This window comes from Rissa tridactyla, chromosome 22, assembly GCF_028500815.1.
Source record: "Rissa tridactyla isolate bRisTri1 chromosome 22, bRisTri1.patW.cur.20221130, whole genome shotgun sequence".
NCBI lineage: Eukaryota > Metazoa > Chordata > Aves > Charadriiformes > Laridae > Rissa > Rissa tridactyla.
Window position 1 is genome coordinate 3,856,675 of NC_071487.1, and position 18,288 is coordinate 3,874,962.

At 63.3% G+C, this 18,288-nt stretch overlaps 2 protein-coding genes across 7 annotated transcripts; one reads left to right on the plus strand and one right to left on the minus strand.

Moving 5' to 3' along the window:
- Positions 1-6: 6 nt before the first annotated feature.
- Positions 7-11,136, minus strand: ANKRD24 (ankyrin repeat domain 24). Of its 6 annotated transcripts, XM_054181952.1 has the most exons (20): positions 11,027-11,136; positions 8,788-8,851; positions 6,224-6,354; positions 6,035-6,123; positions 5,654-5,718; positions 5,351-5,408; positions 5,200-5,270; positions 4,850-4,956; positions 4,576-4,763; positions 3,987-4,015; positions 3,737-3,829; positions 3,228-3,332; positions 3,063-3,107; positions 2,845-2,943; positions 2,696-2,768; positions 2,451-2,572; positions 1,114-2,373; positions 664-801; positions 506-571; positions 8-299 (listed from the first exon to the last, which is right to left on the minus strand). In XM_054181952.1, exons 2-20 carry the CDS (start codon positions 8,821-8,823, stop codon positions 222-224), a joined length of 2,853 nt encoding a protein of 950 aa, XP_054037927.1. In that variant the 5' UTR covers positions 8,824-8,851; positions 11,027-11,136; the 3' UTR covers positions 8-221. The 6 variants fall into 6 exon arrangements, with proteins under 6 accessions (XP_054037924.1, XP_054037925.1, XP_054037927.1 ...); XM_054181949.1 differs by lacking the exon at positions 11,027-11,136 and having other exon boundaries at positions 7-299; positions 3,063-3,104; positions 7,417-9,651; XM_054181948.1 differs by lacking the exon at positions 11,027-11,136 and having other exon boundaries at positions 7,417-9,650.
- On the plus strand, positions 9,891-18,197 carry SIRT6 (sirtuin 6). The gene is made up of 8 exons (XM_054181957.1): positions 9,891-10,009; positions 11,446-11,573; positions 11,942-12,124; positions 14,571-14,630; positions 15,192-15,287; positions 16,060-16,140; positions 16,482-16,605; positions 17,355-18,197. The coding sequence occupies exons 1-8, from the start codon at positions 9,944-9,946 to the stop codon at positions 17,688-17,690; spliced, it is 1,074 nt and encodes a 357-aa protein (XP_054037932.1). The 5' UTR covers positions 9,891-9,943; the 3' UTR covers positions 17,691-18,197.
- Positions 18,198-18,288: the final 91 nt, after the last annotated feature.

An 18,288-nucleotide genomic window follows, 5' to 3' on the forward strand; every position in this document is an offset into this window, starting at 1 on the left:
TGTGGGTATAAATACTTTATTGCTGCTGTGGTGGGGTGCGGGGGGCAGTGGGGGGCTGGCACAGGCCCCCAGTGTCGGGTGGGTGGGGGGTGCACGTGCCAGTGACAGGGTGCTGCCCGGAGAAGCAAAGGGACACAGAGGGTGCTATCATGGGCCTGGGCCCCCAGCTGTGTCACCAGTTGTGCCACCGACCCCCGTGGCACAGACGTGCTGGCAGGGGCTCATCTGCCCTGCTCCTGCAGCCGCTGCATCTTCAGGATCTGGCACAGGATTCTCTGCACGTCCTCGTCCATGTGGCCCTGGGGTGGAGGGGACATTGGTGGGGACATCAGAGGGGACATCAGGGAGTCTCTGTGTGTGGCCCAATCACCCCAGGGTTGGCAGTCGCTGGATCCAGCCCCTTGCTGCCTCCCACATGCATATGGGCATCAACGTGTGACTGGCTGGCGCCCCAATTCCCCATACCAGTGTCCCCAGTTCCCCCACAGCCACGTCCCCACCTCACCTGCACTGCGTAGAGCAGGTGGCTCCGGTACAGCGTCACCACCTTGCTGTGCCGCGTTTCTGTCTCCTGCAAGAGAGTGAGCAGGTTTGAGCGTGGGACCGGGGGCTTGTGGAAGCCCAGAACCCTCCAGGTGATGGCCACAACGCCCAGGCACCCACCGCCAGCTTCTCCTCCAGCGCACGGATCCTGGCCTGGAGCGTGGCACTGTCAGGGGATGATTGTGGCGGTCCCCGGGACTCGGGGAGGACATTCAGGGCTTCCTTCAGCCTGAAGACCTCCTTAGAGAGCTCAGTGATCTGCACAGCGCACAGAGGTTACAGGGACACAGGGACCCTTCAGCCCCAACTCCCCCGGGGTCCACCCATGGCCGTGGCCACTGCCATGTGCCCATGGGCAAGCACATTTGTATGGGCAGGTCCATGCCAGTGGGTATATGCCTGTGTGTACGTACATGTGTGTGCACATCTGTGCGCATGCGTGTGTGCATGTTTCCAAGCCCATCTCCCCTCCGGCCCGACCAGCTCAGCCCACCCAAGCAGCGCCCAGGCCACCATCTCCCTTCCCAGGAGCCCCTTGCCACCCCCTGACACCTCTTCCCCGTCCCCTACCTTCCTGTCCCTGTCCCTGACTAGCCGGGCCGAGTCCTCGGCGTGGCCGTGGAGCTCCCGCAGCCGTCGCGCCTCGTCCTGCGCCTCCGCCAGCTGCTTCTGCGCGGCGGCCAGGCGCTCCTCCGCTGCCTGCCGCTCGCTCTTCATGAAGAGGGCTTGCCGCTGCACCCGGAACACCTCCTCGCACGTCTTCTCGTGCCGCCGCGACAGCTCGCCCAGCCGCTGGGCCAGCTTGGCCGCCTCAGCCCGTAGCCCCTCCTGCGCCGCCTCGTGCTCTCCCCGTGGCACCGCTGCCACCAGCTCGGCCTCCAGCCGGGCGGCCTCACGCCCCTTGGCCTCCACCGCTGCCTCCAGCTGAGCCGCCCGCTCCCGCAGCGCCCGCGCCTGCTCCTCCAGCGCCGCCATGGCCCGGGCGTGCTCCTCCCGTGGCACCCGGCCCTCCGCCTCCGCCTGCGCCTGCCGCAGCCGTGCCAGCGTCTCCTCGTGCTCCCGCCGTCCCACCGGCCGGGCGGCCAGCTGCTCCCGCAGGGTGCCCAGCTCAGCCTCCCTGCGACCCAGCGTCTCCCGCAGCTGCCCCAGCTGGGATGTCACCTCCTCCTGCTGCCGCACCAGCTCTGCCACTCGCCGCTCCAGCACCCCCGGCTCCAGCTCGGGGCCGCCGGCCGCTCGCCAGTCCCGCACCTTGGCCTCCAGCTCCCGCCGCAGGGCCTCCGCCTCTGCCTCCGCCCGGCCGCAGCGCTCCAGCAAGGCTTCCTTCTCCCTCGACGCCTCCTCCAGGGAGGCCCCCAGGGAGGCCGTCGCCTCCATAGCCTCCGCACCCGCCTCCAAACGGGCCTGCAGCTCCTTCAACCGCTGCTCCCGCTCCTCCAGCGCCGCCTGCGCCTGCCGTAGGGCTGCCCGGGCCTCCACCAGCTCAGCGCTGGCCTCCTGCTCAGTGGAGGAGGAGGAGGAGGTCTGGGTGCGTGGCACCCGCAGCTCGCCCAGCGCCGCCTTGCACTCGCCCCAGGTCCAGGCCGGCTCCTCGGCGAGCCGCTGCGCCGTGCTCCCCTCCGTGATTTGCTCCGGGGCTTGCTCCGAGGCTCCGGTCTGCCTCTCCAGTTGCCCGCTGGCCTCGTCCCTCGCATCTGTGCCCCGTGGCAGCTCCGAGCGCTGCGCTCGCAGCCGCTCCAGCTCGCGTTGGAGAGCGTTGTAGAGGCTGGCGGGCACGAAGTCCCCCGGGGTGGACGGGTGGCTCTCGTCCCGCTCGTAGTTCTCCAGCACCTGCCAAGGGGACGGTGAGGCCAGCGGGGGCCAGGGGACAGAAGCGAGGAGGGACAGACAGACAGACGGGGACTTGCCTGTATTTTCTCCCTCAGCTCCTTGTTCTGCACGGTGAGGGACTGCACCTGCCCCTGCAGCGTGGCCAGCAGCTCCTCGGCCGATGGGCTCAGCGTCTTCTTGGAGAGCAGCAGCTCTGCCCCTGCAGGGTGCAGGGACTCTCGGTGCCATGTCTGCCCATGTCCCCACTCCCCGCCACGGGGTGCCCCCTCCCCGAGGGCTGCCCAGCCCCACGGGGGGCCTTGGGAGGCAGGCAGGGCCCTACCTGGGAACTCAAGCGGGTCTCCCTCCTCGTCCTGCAGCGTCTCGATGTCGTAGCTCGTGTTCTCCTTCTCGTTCTGGGGGTGCAGAGTGGTGGGCGTCAGTCCCTGCGCACCCCAGCCCCTGGCACTGCCAGCTGCTACCCGCACCTACCTCCAGTGAGGACAAGCGGCTCCGCAGAGCCTCCACCTCCTTGCCCAGCCGCTCCTTCTCACCATCCCGTGCCGCCAGCCGCTCCTCCAGCTCCCGGATCTGTGGGGCAGGACACGAGCATGGAGTCCCCTTTGCTCCCACTGGAGTCCTGACAGCATCCCCAGCACCAGGACCCCTCAGAAAGCCGAGGCTACCCATGAGCTCTTTACCAGCCTCACCTGCTTCTCCATGGAGCGCAGGGAGCCCTCGTCCAGCTCTGCCTGCTAGCAGGAGAAAACAGAGAGAAAACAGAGGGGGATAAATGCTGTCCCCATCCCTCCTGTCCCCTCTGCTCCCTAGGGACATGGTGGCATCTCCCCCATGACCCTGCAGCTCCCTGGTACCTCCCGTCTCTGCTTCTCCTGCTGCTCCAAGCCCTGGATCTTCTGCAAGAACTGGGCCCGCTCCTGCCGCAGCCGTACAATCTCCTCGTAGGCATCCCGGTCCTCCTGCAGATCAGCGGCCACCAAGCCTCAGTGCCGGGCACTGCCATCCCCCTCCCTGCTGTCAGCCCCCTCCTGCCCATCCTCAGCAGGGGGGCTGTGGCAGGCTCAGTGGCAGCTCTCCGGGGGTGTGCAGGGCACATTTTGACACCAGAGAGAGAAGGAAAGGCTCCAGCAGGGCATCGTCCCCCCCAATGCCAGCACAGCCCCCCAGGTGAAGGTGTGTTTTGGGACCACAGGTGGAGAGAAAGGTGCTGATAGCCCTGACAACAGCAGGGGCTGGGGGGCTGGGGCGTGCATGCGCCCCGGGAGCGGGGACGAAGCCTCTGATGCAGCTCAGACCAGCCCCTGAGCACCACCTCCTCCGCAGGGGCGGGTGAAGCTGTGGAGTTAAGGGGGACCCCTCTCACCTGGCTGGGGGTGCCCAGGGGAGGCAGAGGGGCTTTCCTCTTCCTCGGGGTGCTGTTCTTCTCCCTGACAGATGACTGGCTGGGCGAAGACGTCTGTGGAGACACCAGGGCAATGGGGACATCACATCTAAAGTGGCCTCCCTCCTTCCTGAGCCATTGCCACCTTGGGGAGCCCCAGGGCTCCTGGAGACCCCCACCCAGAGGCTGGGGCCAGCCCTGGTGAGAGGTGGGCAGCCCGGCAGGCCCTTACCTGGGACGTCTGCTCAGTTGATTCCTCCTCTGTGGGGCAGAGAGGGAGAAAAGAGAAATTGGGGAGGTTTAGGGGATCGTAGGGGTGGGCGCAGCAGGCAGAGCCCACGCGTGTGCAGGGGCACCGCCGAACGTGCTCATACAGGGGTGGGCACTCAGGGGGCACAACACACGTGTGTGTACACGGGGGGGCACGTGTGCACACACGGGGCACACACACACAAATATGGGCATACACGTGGGTTTGTAATTGCAGGGACGCACACGTGTGCAGACATGAGGAAACGCATGCACACACGCGTACAAACACACTGGCTGACGCACACGTGTGAACATGTGTGTGCAAGCATGTGCAAGACACCCAGACAGGCAGCCGAGGCTCAGCACCACCTCCCAGCCCCTGGCTGGTGACAGCATGGGCAAAGGCACCCCCAGCACATGGGAAAAGGAGACATGCCCCCCCCAGCCTTGCTCAGCCTCTTCCAGCCATGGGTTAGACATCCCTGCCCCAAAGTACCCTGCAGGGTGGAAATGCCCCCGTGGGTCCATGCCCTGCGGACGAGGAGCGCCCAGCAGCACAGCTGCCTTACCGCTGGCCCAGGACCGGCGCTGAGCAGCCTCTTGCAGGAAGTGCTGGATGAGAGCGTTGCCGGTGGCCAGGCTGTAGTGCGCGGCATCATGACCTGTGGAGTCCACCACGGCCACCCGGGCACCGGCATTGACCAGCACCTCCACCGTCTCCACGCTGCCGTTCTCACAGGCCAGCATCAAGGCTGTCCTGAGCAGAGTGGTGAGCAGAGAGGTGAGGGGGGCCATTCCCTCTGTCTCCCCCTCTGCCCCCAGTCCCCACCAGTGTAGACTCACCTCCCCTGCAGGTCCTGGCTGTTGACAGCCGCGCCGCGGTGCAGCAGGTACCGGCACAGCTCTGAGTGGCTCATCTTGGCAGCAAGGATCAGCGGCGTGGAGCCATCCTGGGCAAGGTCAGGTTGGGTGAGGCTGCGCAGACGAGGCTCACATCCCCCCGTGAGGAACCCTGTTCCCGTTATCTCCCAAATTTCCATGTCCCACTTCATGGTGTGTTTTCACCCCAGGAGCCCCAGGTACCGACAGCTGCTGCGTTCCACCCCAGAAGCTGCTGCATTTCAGAGGCAGGCCCAGCCTGGCCCCTTGCTGCTCTGCACAGCGTTGCAGGGCGAGGAGCAGAGCGATCTCACCTTGTCCTTGATGTTCAAGGGAGCCTTGAAATCACAGAGGATCTCCGAGCACGAGATGCAGCCACTGACCGCTGGGGAGAAGGACAGAGGCTGAGCACTCTGCTTTCCACCGGGACATGAGCAGGACGGGGCTGGCACTGTCCCCACTCACCTGCGTGGTGCAGCGCTGTTCGGCCGCTGCCATCGGCCACGTCCACAGGACAGGAGGCCTGAAGGACAGAGCCTGGGTTACAGGAGGACAGGGGACAGACAGACAGACAGACTATTCCAGTGGACGTGGCTCCTTGGCACGGTGGAGAGCTGAGCAGGCAGCACCCCAGAGTGCTGGGCAGAGCCGGGGACCACCATGTCAACCAACACCACTGGTGAGAGAAGGGACTTAAAGGACAGAGAGGACACCTCACTGGCACAGCACCCTCCCTCCCTCGCAGCACCATGCTCCCAGTCCCGGTACCTGCAGCAGCTTGCTGACGCACTGCGGGTGGCCATGCTTGGAAGCCAGGTGCAGGGCAGTGAAACCTGGGGAGAGGGACAGACAGACAGGTCAGAGAACAGACGATGGGTCTGTGGCAGAGGGGACCAGTTGGGTGACAGACGGACGGATGGGCACACAGGAGGTTCTGCTGGAGTGGGTCTGAATGGGACATCCCCAGGAGCACCATCAGTCAGTGCTTGAGTCCCCCTAGAAAGCTGGGACAATTTACATCCCCCACAGGTGTCACCTCTGTCCCCTCAGCCTCAACACCTGCTGGTAGGGTGGCAACAACCACGGAGTGCCAGTGGCCCCGCCTGGTCCATGGCATTAGCCAGGGGTGCATGGTGGCCATGCCCTCACCCGAGCTATCCTTGGTCATGGCATCCACGCCGTGAGCCAGCATGGCTTCCAGGCAGTCCACGTTCCCCCGCATGGCGGCCAGGTGGAACCTGCAGCAAGACCGGGGGCTGTCACACTCATGTCCCTGGCCCCCAGCCTTGTCCCCAGCCTTGCATCCCCGGTGTCCCGGGGATATGGATCAGCGCTTACGCAGATTTGCCCTCCGAGTCCAATTTGGTGGCGACCAGGCCCTTGCGGACGAGGAGAGATGTCACCCTCCCGGCATCGTTGTAGTCCACAGCTTGCAGGAGCTTCTCATCATTCTTGGTCCAGTCCTGGCTCTGCAATGAAGCCCAGAGGAGGCTGTGATGGGTGTGCCGTCCCCAGGGACAGGCAGGGTGCTGGGCTGGGTGTCGGTGCCTGTCCTCATCCCCATCGCTGCTCTCTTCCACCCATCCCTATCCCTTGGCGTGGCCACCTCTGGGCCAACCCCTTTCCTGGGTGCTCTGGTGTCTGGCCCCCAGCTATGGAGGGTTTAGCTGGGACAGATGACTCGGGTGAGGATCCCCTTCAGCTCCCCCCACCGCAGTTTGCAGCAGATTTACAGAGCTGCTCCAGTTTAGCTGTGAATGGGCTGTGACCAGCCAGGATTTGGAAGCGAGCCGACACTGCCTACTTGCCCCTGCCATCCCAGTGACCCCAACGCTAAACACAGCCAGCACCCGTGAGGTGCCTGAGCCCCATCCCTGCCCAGGTCTCCCCACCGAGCCCGTTCCAAGCCCTGCTTTGCTCCCCACCAAGGAAGGGGTGAAGTCAGGGTGAGCACAGTCGGCAGCGAGAGCAGGTCCCCTGGGATGGCTCCAGCCTTCCTGGGATCTATGGGGCTGTCCTGGTTTGATCCCCTGCACAGGACTGGGACTGGATGGAGGGCTTGTGGACCCCAAGAAGCAGGACAGGACCAGCACGGGAAGCCCTGGGTTCACCCCGCAGCCCGTGATGACAAACCGGAGCTTGCTGCGGCCGCAGCAGCAGGAAATGGATGTCACCTTTTGGGAGCTGCTGGCATCCTGCCCCTCGCCAGCCTGGTGCCTGGTGCCAGGCATGGGACCTGTGCCACTGTGCCAGCCTGGTGTCCCTGCAAGCCCCTCCAGCCCCGCAGGGCCAGGGGACCCCGTCCAGGGGCAGGGAATAAACCAGTCTCCCAGGGTTACTGGGCAAACTGACAGGGTGGTGCCTGCTCCCCCCCACACCCCTGTCATGCAAGGACAAAGCAGGTTGGAGAAGACGAAGCCGAGCCCCAGGACAGGGATGGGGATGGAGGGGGCCCAGGTGGGGTGGGGATGACATGGCTTACCCCCGAGGATGGGACCAAAGGGGACCGGAGACGGAGGACGGGGACGTACCGCGAAGGAGGCAGCCGCACAGAGGCAGATCTGCTTCATGGTGTTGAGGAGGAGGCGGCGGGCAGCCATGCATCCCTTGCCCCCCGCCTGGGCGAGGGCAGGCTGGGGCTCCAGGCCGTGGACCCCAGACCCCAGCTCGGTCCAGCATCGCTGCCCGGGCGGGGGCTGGCTCCTGCCGCAGTGGGAGCCAGGATCCGCCTCCCTCCATCCCTCCGTCCCTCCTTCTTTCCCTCCTTCCCTCCCTCTCAGCATCCAGAGCTTCAGGCATCCCCGCATCCCTGCCACGGAGCAGGTACCAAGATCCCAGCCAGCACCCAGGCTGGTCCCAGTTAAAGTGGGAGCTGGGGGTTGGGGAAGGGGGGGCCAGCTTTCCTACCCCATGCTCAAGGTGAGGCAGCAATGCACCCCCAAACCAAAGGGATGAGCATTCTCCTGCCACCCAGATCCTGCTCCCTGAGAGGGACATGGGACCCCCCTGCCCTGGGGGGCACAGACTTTCCTCCCCCCGCAGCACTGGAGCCAAGGGAGGGGCAGGACGCCCTGGCTGCACCTCGGGGGCTTGGCAAACTCCCCTCAAGGAGGGAACCCCAAAATGCGACGGGTCCCTGGAAGAGCCCCTGGGGGCAGCAGGAACCTCTCACCCCTCCCCACTCACAGAAGTATCCAGGGCAGTGTGGGGAAACTGAGGCACAGAGCACCCCAAGCAGGGCAGGCCCACAGACTCCACGTGGGGGGGTTCAACCTGTGTCCGTGTGTCCCCGTCCATGTGTCCCCCAGTGCACATGCCTGCCCGATGATGCCATGGGCACTGGGGACAGCACTGTCACCCCCTGCCTGGTGTAGAGGATGGTGAGAGCCAGCGGCACCGTGCCAGGATGGTGCTGAATAATTGAGGAGCATCGACATGCTGGTTCCACTGGCTGTGGCAGCCGGAAAGCAGGCAGCTGTCCCCAGGGAGGGGACAAGGAGGGGACCTGGGACCTGCTTTCCTCTCCCTGATGCTGCCTTTTTTCCTTTGCTCTGCCCCGCTCCCAAAGATGGCCCCGGGAGCACCCTTGGGTGCATTGGGAGCGCGATCCCACTGGCCAGGGTAGCAGTGCCGACCTTCATGGGGCTGCTGTCCCCATGGTAAGCAGCCACCCCATGTCCCAGGGCAGGTCACCATGTCCCTGTAACACTGGGGACATCCTGGGGAAGATCCCCATGCCCCTGTGAAATTTGGGACAGCCCCCAGCAGGTTCCCATGTCCCCATGGACATCCCAGGGCAGGTCCGTGTGTCCCTGTGAAACTTGGATCGTCTCAGGGCAAGCACCCCGTGTCCCCGTGGACATCCCAGGGCAGATCCCCATGTCCCTGGGAATGGCACTCACGTCTGTCTTCTTGAACTTGGCCTTCAGGCTCTTCATGGCGGCTCCAGCCTCAGCCCTGTGGCACCTGGATGGAGGACGGCCGTGCTTGAGGGTCTCTCCCCCACTGATATCGGCTCAGCCACTCCCAGATCCGCTGCTCCTGGAGCCCCGTCCTCGCCGGCCGCGTGTCCCCACCAGCCGCAGTGCCCGGAGAGGGGGACACCAGACGCCAGGGAGTTGAGTTACGGCCGGCTGCGGTTACAGCTGGCAGCGCCGGGCGGCCGGGGGGGCTCCGGGGGGACCAGCCCTGTTTGGTGAGGGGGTCAGCCCGCACCCCTGAAATGCCCAGGGGCACGGAGGCGAGAGGACATGGCATGGCAGGGCCAGATCTGGAGGGGCAGCTGGGGGGGTCTGAGGGCAGCCAGGTCAGGCTCCAAAGCCCTCTCGGGAGTCTGGGGCTGCGGGTCGTGTGGGGCACAGATGGGTCCCTACCAGGCAGCACCCCCTGCCCTTGCCGGCACCCCCAGCCCTTCCATGGCACCCCCAGCCCTTCCATGGCACCTCCTGTTCTTCCCTGGCACCCCCAGCCCTTCCATGGTACCCACTGCCCTTGCTGACACCCCCTCCTCTTCCATGGCAGCCCCAAGCTCTTTCCTGTACCCCCTGCCCTTCCCTGGCACCCTTGCCGGCACCCCCAGCCCTTTCATGGCACCCCCCTGCTCTTCCCTGGCACCTCCTGCCCTTCATGGCACCCCCAGCCCTTCCATGGCATCCCCTGCCCTTCATGGCACCCCCTCCTCTTCCACAGCAGCCCCAAGCTCTTTCCAGCACCCCCTGCCCTTCCCTGGCACCCCCTGCCCTTGATGGCACCCAAGGCCCTTCCCTGGCACCCCCTGCCCTTGCTGACACCCCTCCTCTTTCGTGGCACCCCCAGCCCTTTCCGACACCCCCTGCCCTTCTCTGACACCCCCCGCCCACGATCCCAGCCCTGGACGGGGGGATCCAGCCGAGGCCCGGGAGGGTGAGGGCAGCCGCCCCGCCCGCGGCTCCTTCTCGCCCGGCACAAAGATGGCGGCGGCGGCGCCCTGCCCCGCGCCCCGCCCGCCCCCGCGCCCCGCGCGCTTCCGCCCGTCCGCGGGGCCGGCAACAATGCGCGCTCCGGCGGCCGGGGCGGGCCATGGCGGTGAATTACGCGGCCGGGCTCTCGCCCTACTCGGACAAGGGCAAGTGCGGCCTCCCCGAGGTGAGCGCGGCGCGGCGGGGTCCCGGCCCCAACCCGGGGCCTGCGGCGGCCCGGCGGGTTTCCATGGCAACCGGGCCCCCGGCCCCGCGGGGGTCTCCCGTGAGGAACCCGGCACCACGGCTCCCTCCGTGTCCCCCAGCCCAGCCCCACGGCTCCTCCAGGCCCGGACCACGGCTCCCTCCTTGTCCCCCCATCCCATGGCTCCCCCCTTGTCTCCCCCACCCCAGCTCCACGGTTCCCTCCATGTCCCCCCCAGCCGAGCGCCATGGCTTCTCCAGGCCCACCCCATGGCTCCCTATTTGTCCCCCCACCCCGTGGCTGCCCCCTTGTCTCCCCCAGCCCAGCACCATGGCTCCCTCCATGTTGCCCCATCCCTATGGCTCCCTCCATGTTCCCCCCAGCCCAGTGCCATGGCTCCTCCAGGCCCACCCCATGGCTCCTTCCATGTCTCCCCCAGCCCAGCGCCATGGCTTCCTCCATGTCCCCTCCCAGGCCCACCCCATGGCTCCCTCCTTCCCCCAGGCCCACCCCATGGCTCCCTCTGTGTTCCCTCCAGCCCCACGGCTCCCTCCTTGTACCCCCATCCCTGTGGCTCCCTCCATGTCCCCCCAGGCCTACCCCATAGCTCCCTCCTTGTAGTCCCAGCCCAGCACTATCCCCCTGTTTTGTGCCCCCCCAACAGGGGCTCCCATCCGTACGGGGACCCTTTGATCCCCAGCGGGGACCCTCAGGGGGTGGGTGTGAGGGGCCTGTCTGGGCGCTGTGGGGGTGATCCCAGCCCTCAGCAGTACTTGGGAAGCTTAAAACAGGTTTTGGGGTGAGGGGACAGGGACATGCAGGCGCCTGTTCTGAGCCTGGGGGGGTGAAGGAACAGGGTCACAAGGGGCCTGTCCTCAGTCCCTGTCCCCAGGAGCCCGGGCTGGAGAAGCATCTCACAGAAATGAAACCCTGTGCCCCTGCCAGAAAGCCGGCTGGACACACAATCCCATCCAGCCACAGCGTCCCCGCGTCCCCCACCTCCATGGCTTCCCGCGCCGCTCGCCGTCCCTCGGCACTGTCCTGTCTGCAGAGCCAGTGGCTGTGCCGGTGACAGCTGGAGTTGGGCACACGTGGGGTGGCACCGGGTTCGCTCCTGTCCTCCCGCTGCCCGGCGGTGCCCTGGAGCCCAGCCACTTCTTGGGGTATCAGCTGCCTGTCAGCAAGAGCAATAAATACGCTCCTCTGCGTTAGGTGTTTTTAGCCCTTACCCTGTGTGGAGATGGTTTATATAACACTGTTTCTCTCCGATTAAATGATTTTGTCATCAAGGAATGACAAATCTTCTTTTCTTTGGTGGATAAGAAGGATTCGTGGTTTACTGGGTCTTTGTGCCGGGAGGTGTGTAGGATGCATCCCTGCATCTCTCCATTCCCATGTGGTTTGTCTCTTCTGCTCAGATTTTTGACCCGCCGGAGGAAGTGGAGAGGAAGGTGCGGGAGCTGGCGGACTTGATCAGGAGTTCCTCCAACGTGGTGTTTCACACGGGGGCTGGAATCAGCACCTCCTCGGGGATTCCTGACTTCAGGTAAGGGCGGTGAGCAGCAGGCAAGGGGCTGGGAGGATGGTACCTCCTCCCAGTCCATCTCGTGTCTTGTAACGCTCTGGACTGTGCTTCCTGCTACCCCAGCCAGACCCACTCCATCCCTCTTCTCTGGTCCTGGATCCAGCTGAAAATACTGTTTCCCTCCTGCACACCCATTTGACGTTAGGCCATACCCACAGAAGCCCTACGTGCGCTCTGCTTGCATTAACAACAAAAATCGCTGGTGATCCACGACCTTCATTTCGCAGTGCCTTGCTCATCCACCATTGATAGGGCTTATGGTGTGTTTACAACTGCGTTTTTAGATCCTGATCTCTCAATTCTTGCTCTTTCTGTCCCTGTTGGTACAGGGGGCCCAATGGTGTCTGGACGATGGAAGAGAAGGGGCTCTCCCCAAAATTTGACACTACCTTTGAGAATGCCAGGCCCTCCAAGACTCACATGGCGCTGCTGGGGCTGCAGAGAGTCGGCATCCTGAAATTCCTGGTCAGCCAGAATGTGGACGGCCTTCACGTGCGTTCAGGATTCCCACGGTACTGCCTCTCCCGCCCTGTCTCCGGGTCCCTCGTGCCTGTCCCCGCCGCTGCCACGTGGCTGGTCTTGCTGCCCGATTAGCATGGCCTCGCAGGCAAGCGTTTGATGCTGGGGCTTGATTTCCAAGGCTGGCTTGGAAGGCGTCTGCCCGCTGATATTGGGAGCGGAAACTGGGATGTGCCGGTGTGGGAACGGGTACATAAACCAGCTTGAATTTAGAGCAGGGAGGGTATGGTAATAATTCAGAGGGTGAGGAAATGAAGTCAGCCTCGATGCTCTCTAGAAGCACCCCCAGAAGCCATTTGTTCACAAGTAGAACGAACAGGTCGTGGTGTTGGGCCATCGCATGTTACCACCCACCAGCTGAGTGGCTGTAGCCGACGGTGCCACTGTGAGCAGCCTGGCTGGCTGCTGCCTGGGGGCTTGTGGCCCGGGGAGCAAGACGTCGGCTTCAAGTAGGGCACATGCTCCTGGGAACTGCGCTCAGAGCCGCGCTCGGGGCACACGGTCCCTTCTGCTGCTCTGTACCCACCCAGAGGGGTGAAGGGACAGGAGGGAGGATGAGAGCATCTGAAACCACTCCCGCTGCTCGCAGAGATGCCTGTCGCCCAGTTTTACCAGCGTTGCTAGAGCTGGATCTTGTGCTATTTTAGTTTCCTTAAATTGAATTTCTTGAGAGAAAATAAAGGCATTGCTTCCCCAATGATGGAAGCACGCTTGGGCCCAAGATACCTTAAAGAAATACTTTTCCTCTCAATACATTTGCAAAACTGCAAGGGTGGCGAGAGGGAGAGAGGGTCCCGCAGTTGGAACTGGTCTGACTTACCGGCTGCAGTCTCCGATTTCCTCGCTCGCTGCGATGAGGTCAGGGATCCTGCGTGGCCGTGTTCCCTCTGCGGGGAGCTGCGACGTGCGGGAGCCGAGGGTACAAGTCCTCCACTCCCTGCGTGGGTGGGGACTGAAGTGCATTTAGCAGCGCGGTGGCCATTTCAAAGATGTCCTCAAAGGACCCTGCCTTTCCATTAGCACTTGCGGCAACAGGCTCTTTTTCCCTTCAAGAAACTTCAGCCTGTTATAAAACCCATTTCCAGCACTTAAGACCAGTAAGCAATTGCCTTGTGAGGCAAGCTGCCTGGAAAGGAAAGAGGAGAGCAGCTGAATTCAAGTAAGAAAATAAAATGAAGGTAATTGGGATGAGAATGAGGGGCATGAATGGGACCTCGGGAGAAGATGCGTCTCACAAATGTCTTCAGCCATCACGGGCTGAGCAGAGGGCTGCCTCCGGGGGGTATTTCCTATTATGAAAAGCCCTGAGTCCTGGTTCCTGCTCCTAGCGCCACATTTGCCTTTTTAAGCTAAACAACCATGGGAAAAAGAATAGGAATTAAAGACCAGAACTCAGCCGTGCTCCCCACAGCCTCCTGCCACCGGCTCCCACTCTGGTTCAGCGCAGCTCTTCCGCCCAAGCAAAGCATGTGCTTAAGTAAGCGCCGCTGAACTGGGGCCAAAATGGGGGAAATCAAGTCAGTCCTGTCTCCATCTGCCCTGGAGGAGGTTCCCAGTCACCGTGGGGCTCGTCGGGAGAGCGTTGGCCTTCTGCTTTGAGGTTGGCGCTGAGCTTGAGGGGAGTTCTAGTCAAAACAAGTGGCAAAGGGCTGGAACCGTGCAAGGACAGAGAGAAACACCGAGTGCTGAGAAAAGCAAAGATCCTGGTTACTGCTGGGCGCAGGGATTTGAGGCTGGGTCAGAACAGGGGTTAGAATTGGTGCTGCGGAAGGAAATGTTTAAAATTAAAAAGCCAGGACGTGCTGTTCCTCCCCTTAGTCCCAATTGTGGTGGCCATAGCATAGTGCTTTCATGATGGAGATGAAACTGTGGCGCAGAAGGCCTCTTGCCGGGATCTGAACGTGTCCTCTGGGTCTCCCCTGCCCCGCGAGAGGGACGGCTCTGCCCAAACTCCCTTTGAACGGTATTTCTTGTGTTAAATGCACAAAGAGGTGCTCAGTGTGCCACAGTTTTGCCAGCGCCTGCTTGGCCTGTATGTGATGGCCACACTCGGCACAGGGAAGTCCCGACACTCGGTGGCTGGACCAGCCGCCTTCAACGACCAGCTGCCTCCCTGCAGCAAGGCCAGGTCATTTTGTGGCACCCAGTGTCCCCAGAGCCTGCCTGGCACTGGTGCCTTGCTCCGATGCAGCCGTATTTGTCTATACCTAATATAATTCCCCTCAGTGCTGGCCCTGTGCTGGCTCGCTCTCCCCAGGCCGTGGCAGAGGGTCCCTGTCACCCCACATCACCTGGCAGGTCTGATCCAGCAGAGCTGGAGAGTGGGGAAGCCCTTGAGATGCAGGACCCCTGGTGAGGAGGGGGCTTTGGGCAGCTGTCCCGGTTGCTCCAGGGCTCTCCACCATTCCCCAGCTCACTTCTGCCTGTTTTCTCCTGCAGGGACAAGTTGGCTGAGCTCCATGGGAACATGTTTGTGGAAGAGTGTGTGAAATGCGGCAAGTACGTGAGCCCTGAGCCTGGGGAGGGCATCAGCGAGGTGGGGGCTTTGTTGTTGTCCCCAGGGAACGATGGAGGCCCTGCGCGTGCCGTGGGGCTCTGCCTGGCAGGTCTCTGGTGCAGTGTGCGTGGAGGCACGGACAGACCTGTCCTTCCAAATCCTAAACCCTGTCAAATGGTGGGAAAGGAACATTCTGGGAATTCTCCGTTGCCTGGGCGGCCTTCGACAAATCCTGCTCCTCCTGGCAAGGCGGATGTGCCAGCAGGGCTGCCTGCGGCAGGGTCTGTGCTGCCAGCTGGAGAGAGGAGAGGAGGCTGCTACCAGCTGGGTTTTCCATCCCGGTTTGTGGCAGAGCTGTGGGGCTGCTGTCAGCAGCGCCTGGTTGGAGACGCAGGCAGAGTCCGATGGAGGACTGAGGTGCCCCAGTCATTGCTTGTGGCTCTGAGCCGCCACCTGCTTCCCCCAGTGCCCGTGATGTGAGGTGTGCTGTGTTGGGGGGGTGTGTCACAGCGGGTGCCACCTCCCTGCGTGTTTGGCCCTGAATGGCACCGTCTCTCCTGCAGGCAGTACGTGCGGGACACGGTGGTGGGCAGCATGGGGCTGAAGCCAACGGGCAGGCTGTGCAGCGTCACCAAAGCCCGGGGTCTGCGGGCCTGCAGGTACGTCTGCTGGGAGGCTGGACGAGGGCTCCCGAGGGGACGGGGGGTGGCAGGGGGTGGCTCTGGTGTGCAGACCTGGCTTTGCAGGGCTGGGCTCACAGTCCCTGCAGCTCAGGTGAAGAAGCAGAGGGCGTAGGGGAGATCTCCAAAAGCCCAGGTAGGAAGCCAGCACCCACATCTCCAAGGAGTCCCAGTCACGCCGATAATCTCGAGTGTGTCCTAGTGCTGGAGAATGTCCGGCTGTGGGATGGCAGCTCTAGAGAGCCCCTTCGCCTCCAGCAGGATACGGCCACCGCTGCCCCGCTGCTGCTTGCCTTCAGTGGCGTAGTGTTTCCAGCTCTGCAGCTGGAGGTACCCTGAGATGATCTGGCATCCAGACACGCTCCACGTGCCCCTCGTGCTTCCTCACCCTGGGCCCAGCTGCTTTTCTCACCCAGGCGGCACAGCAGAGCCAGGGGCTCTGGGCCATGGGGCAGAGCTCTGCTGGCTCAGCTCTGAGACTGGGGAGTGAAAAGCATGTCCCAGCTCTGAACTGGGACGGCAAAACAGCCAGGGTTTTGGTGGCATTGCAGCACAAGCCACAAAATCCCTCACGCGGGTGAATTCTCTGCCTCCCCTCACCTGCCGGTGAGTCCCCTTGGGTTGTCTGGGCTCTCTCTGTCCCTTCGCAGTGCTGGGCCAGGATCTGGGTCAGTGTCCCCTCTCGCGGGACAGCTCTGCTGCCTGTCCCTGCCTGGCAGGGGAAGCCATGGACCTTGTGTGTGTTTTCTAGAGGGAAGTTGAGAGACACCATTCTGGACTGGGAAGATTCCCTGCCCGACCGCGACCTCACGCTGGCGGACGAAGCCTGCAGGTACCGCGCTTGGGCTCTTCGTGCCGTGGTGGCTGCTGACGCCTGCGGCTCGCAGTGCTCGCAGTGACCCGGGAGGCTGCGCGGGCTCCCCATCCTCTGCCCGTACCACGCAGGCCCTTGGGCTGACCCTGCCTGGCTTTCTTCATCGTGGTTTGTGCCTCACAGCCCTGAGGCTGTACCCACAGCACGGCAACACCCAGCCCTCTCCCCGGAAAGCGGCCGAGAGAAACCACTGCAAATTCCGGCCACAGCTTTGTGTCCCGGCTGGGCAGCTGGGAGAGTCCACACTGGAGCAGCCACGGCTTTTTCTCTGCCCTGGATGTTTTGTCTTCTCCCTGCAGGAAAGCTGATCTCTCCGTCACTTTGGGGACCTCTCTGCAGATCAAACCCAGCGGCAACCTCCCGCTGATCACGAAGAAGAGAGGAGGGAAGCTGGTCATAGTCAATCTACAAGCAACCAAACACGTGAGTGAGAGCGTCCTCGCTGCTCTGCGCTCACAGCAGTTTGCTCTGTGCTGCTCCTTTCCCCTCGGTCACTTGTTCCAGCCCCATCACAGGTTAGTCCCCGCACGTTGTCCCCTCCCAGGCGGCCAGATGGGAGAGCGGCCTCACATAGTGATCGAACGGGCTGGGCTTCCCTTGTTGGAGGGCTTAAACCTGCAACTCCTGATAAACACCTAGAAATGGAAGGTAAATTTTAAAAGCGGAATAAATACTCGGCCCAAATCCTGACGTATCCTCCGGTGCAAGAACCGCACACATGTAACCCACGCCACAGGGCAGAGGCGTCTGGTTCCTGTTCAGCCCTGGTTTTGGTGCCACCGTTGTCCGAAGTCTTTTGAATAACCAGAGCTGGGGGGTTTCAGGGGTGTCGTTAGAGCTCCTTTGTCCCTGTCCCACTCTGGCCTGGGCTCGCTGGCCTGGCTCTGCATCCGCGTCCCCGTCTCTGGGCTGTGTTTCAAGGTGGGGATCTCATTGCCACACCCTGATAGAGCGCTGTCAGCCCGCGGCGTGGCCAGGGAGCGGTGCCAGGCAGGGTCAGTGCGTGTTCCACCAGGGATGATGGTGTCTCAGGGAAGGGACAGGAGCCCGGGAGCCCGCGTGCAGCTGAGCCATCACCCAACCCCTGTCCCCACGCGCTCCCTGGGAGGGGATGTTTGTCCCCGCACACTCTGTTTGTCCCCTAACGTTGCGCTTGCCCTCGCTCGCCCCAGGACAGACAGGCCGACCTGCGCATCCACGCCTACGTCGATGATGTCATGACAAAGCTGATGAAGCACTTGGGGCTGGAGGTCCCGGAGTGGACAGGGCCGGTGGTGGTGGAAAGCGCGGAGCTCCCCAAGCCCGAACAGCTCTTCGGATTTGACCCTGGGGCTCGTGGGCTGCTGAAGGAGGAGCCCCTCTCCCAGCACAATGGCACGGGTGGGCTGTGCCCCGACCTCGGGACCACACAGGTGGAACGCCGTGACAGTCTGAAGCAGGAGTGTCCCAGCCCGGACACGGGGCCAACGACGGTGAAGAAGATGAAGGTGGAGCCTCTCCTTATCTGACCCAGACTGTTCCCTGTCTGTCTAGACACTCGTCCGTGCCGCTTTTCCTACCGACTTTTTTTTATACCCTTAAACATTGTCCCTTTTTTTATGTAAGTATTAAATACACTCGAATCACGTGTGTCAGGGCAGCTGCACCCACCGACCCTGCTTGAAAGGGACCGAGCAGCCGGTTCCTTCTCTGCGAGGAGACAGTTGGGGGGTCCAGCAGACCCCGGAGGGGCAGAGGGATGAGGGTGCTCGGCAGCGACTCTGGGGGCAGCTGATGCCATCTCAAACGCAGCTGGAGCTGCGCAGGGGTTGGGATGAGCCGCTGCGATCTGCCCACAGAGCTGCTCCCGGTCCTGCTGGTGATGGGGGGATGTCGCTGGGTGGTGGCAGGGAAGGGGACGGGTGGTGGCTGAATCCTGGCCTGGCGCAGGGCTGGGGGATGGTGCCCCGGTCCCCCCGCCCTCCCCTCTGCCTCCTGCTGTGCCCGGGGCAGCCCTCGGCTGGCGCTGGATGTGTGTTCCAGCTCTCTTGGACACTGATGTTGCGTCACGGCAGCTGGGCTCAAGGCGGCCCCGGCCCAAAGGTTCTTGAAACCCTCTAGGTCACC

Bases quoted from the DNA above. Each gene is read 5' to 3' on its own strand.
- ANKRD24 (XM_054181948.1), bottom strand. From the start codon at position 7,692: ATGCGGGGATGCCTGAAGCTCTGGATGCTGAGAGGGAGGGAAGGAGGG. The intron at 2,944-3,062 runs GTGAGGCTGGTA...CCTGCCCCACAG, and splicing joins TGCGCTCCATGGAGAAGCAG to ATCCGGGAGCTGGAGGAGCG. The intron at 2,374-2,450 runs GCAAGTCCCCGT...TCCCCTTGGCAG, and splicing joins AGCTGAGGGAGAAAATACAG to GTGCTGGAGAACTACGAGCG.
- SIRT6 (XM_054181957.1), top strand. From the start codon at position 9,944: ATGGCGGTGAATTACGCGGCCGGGCTCTCGCCCTACTCGGACAAGGGC. The intron at 12,125-14,570 runs GTACTGCCTCTC...TTTCTCCTGCAG, and splicing joins GTGCGTTCAGGATTCCCACG to GGACAAGTTGGCTGAGCTCC. The intron at 14,631-15,191 runs GTACGTGAGCCC...TCTCTCCTGCAG, and splicing joins GAGTGTGTGAAATGCGGCAA to GCAGTACGTGCGGGACACGG.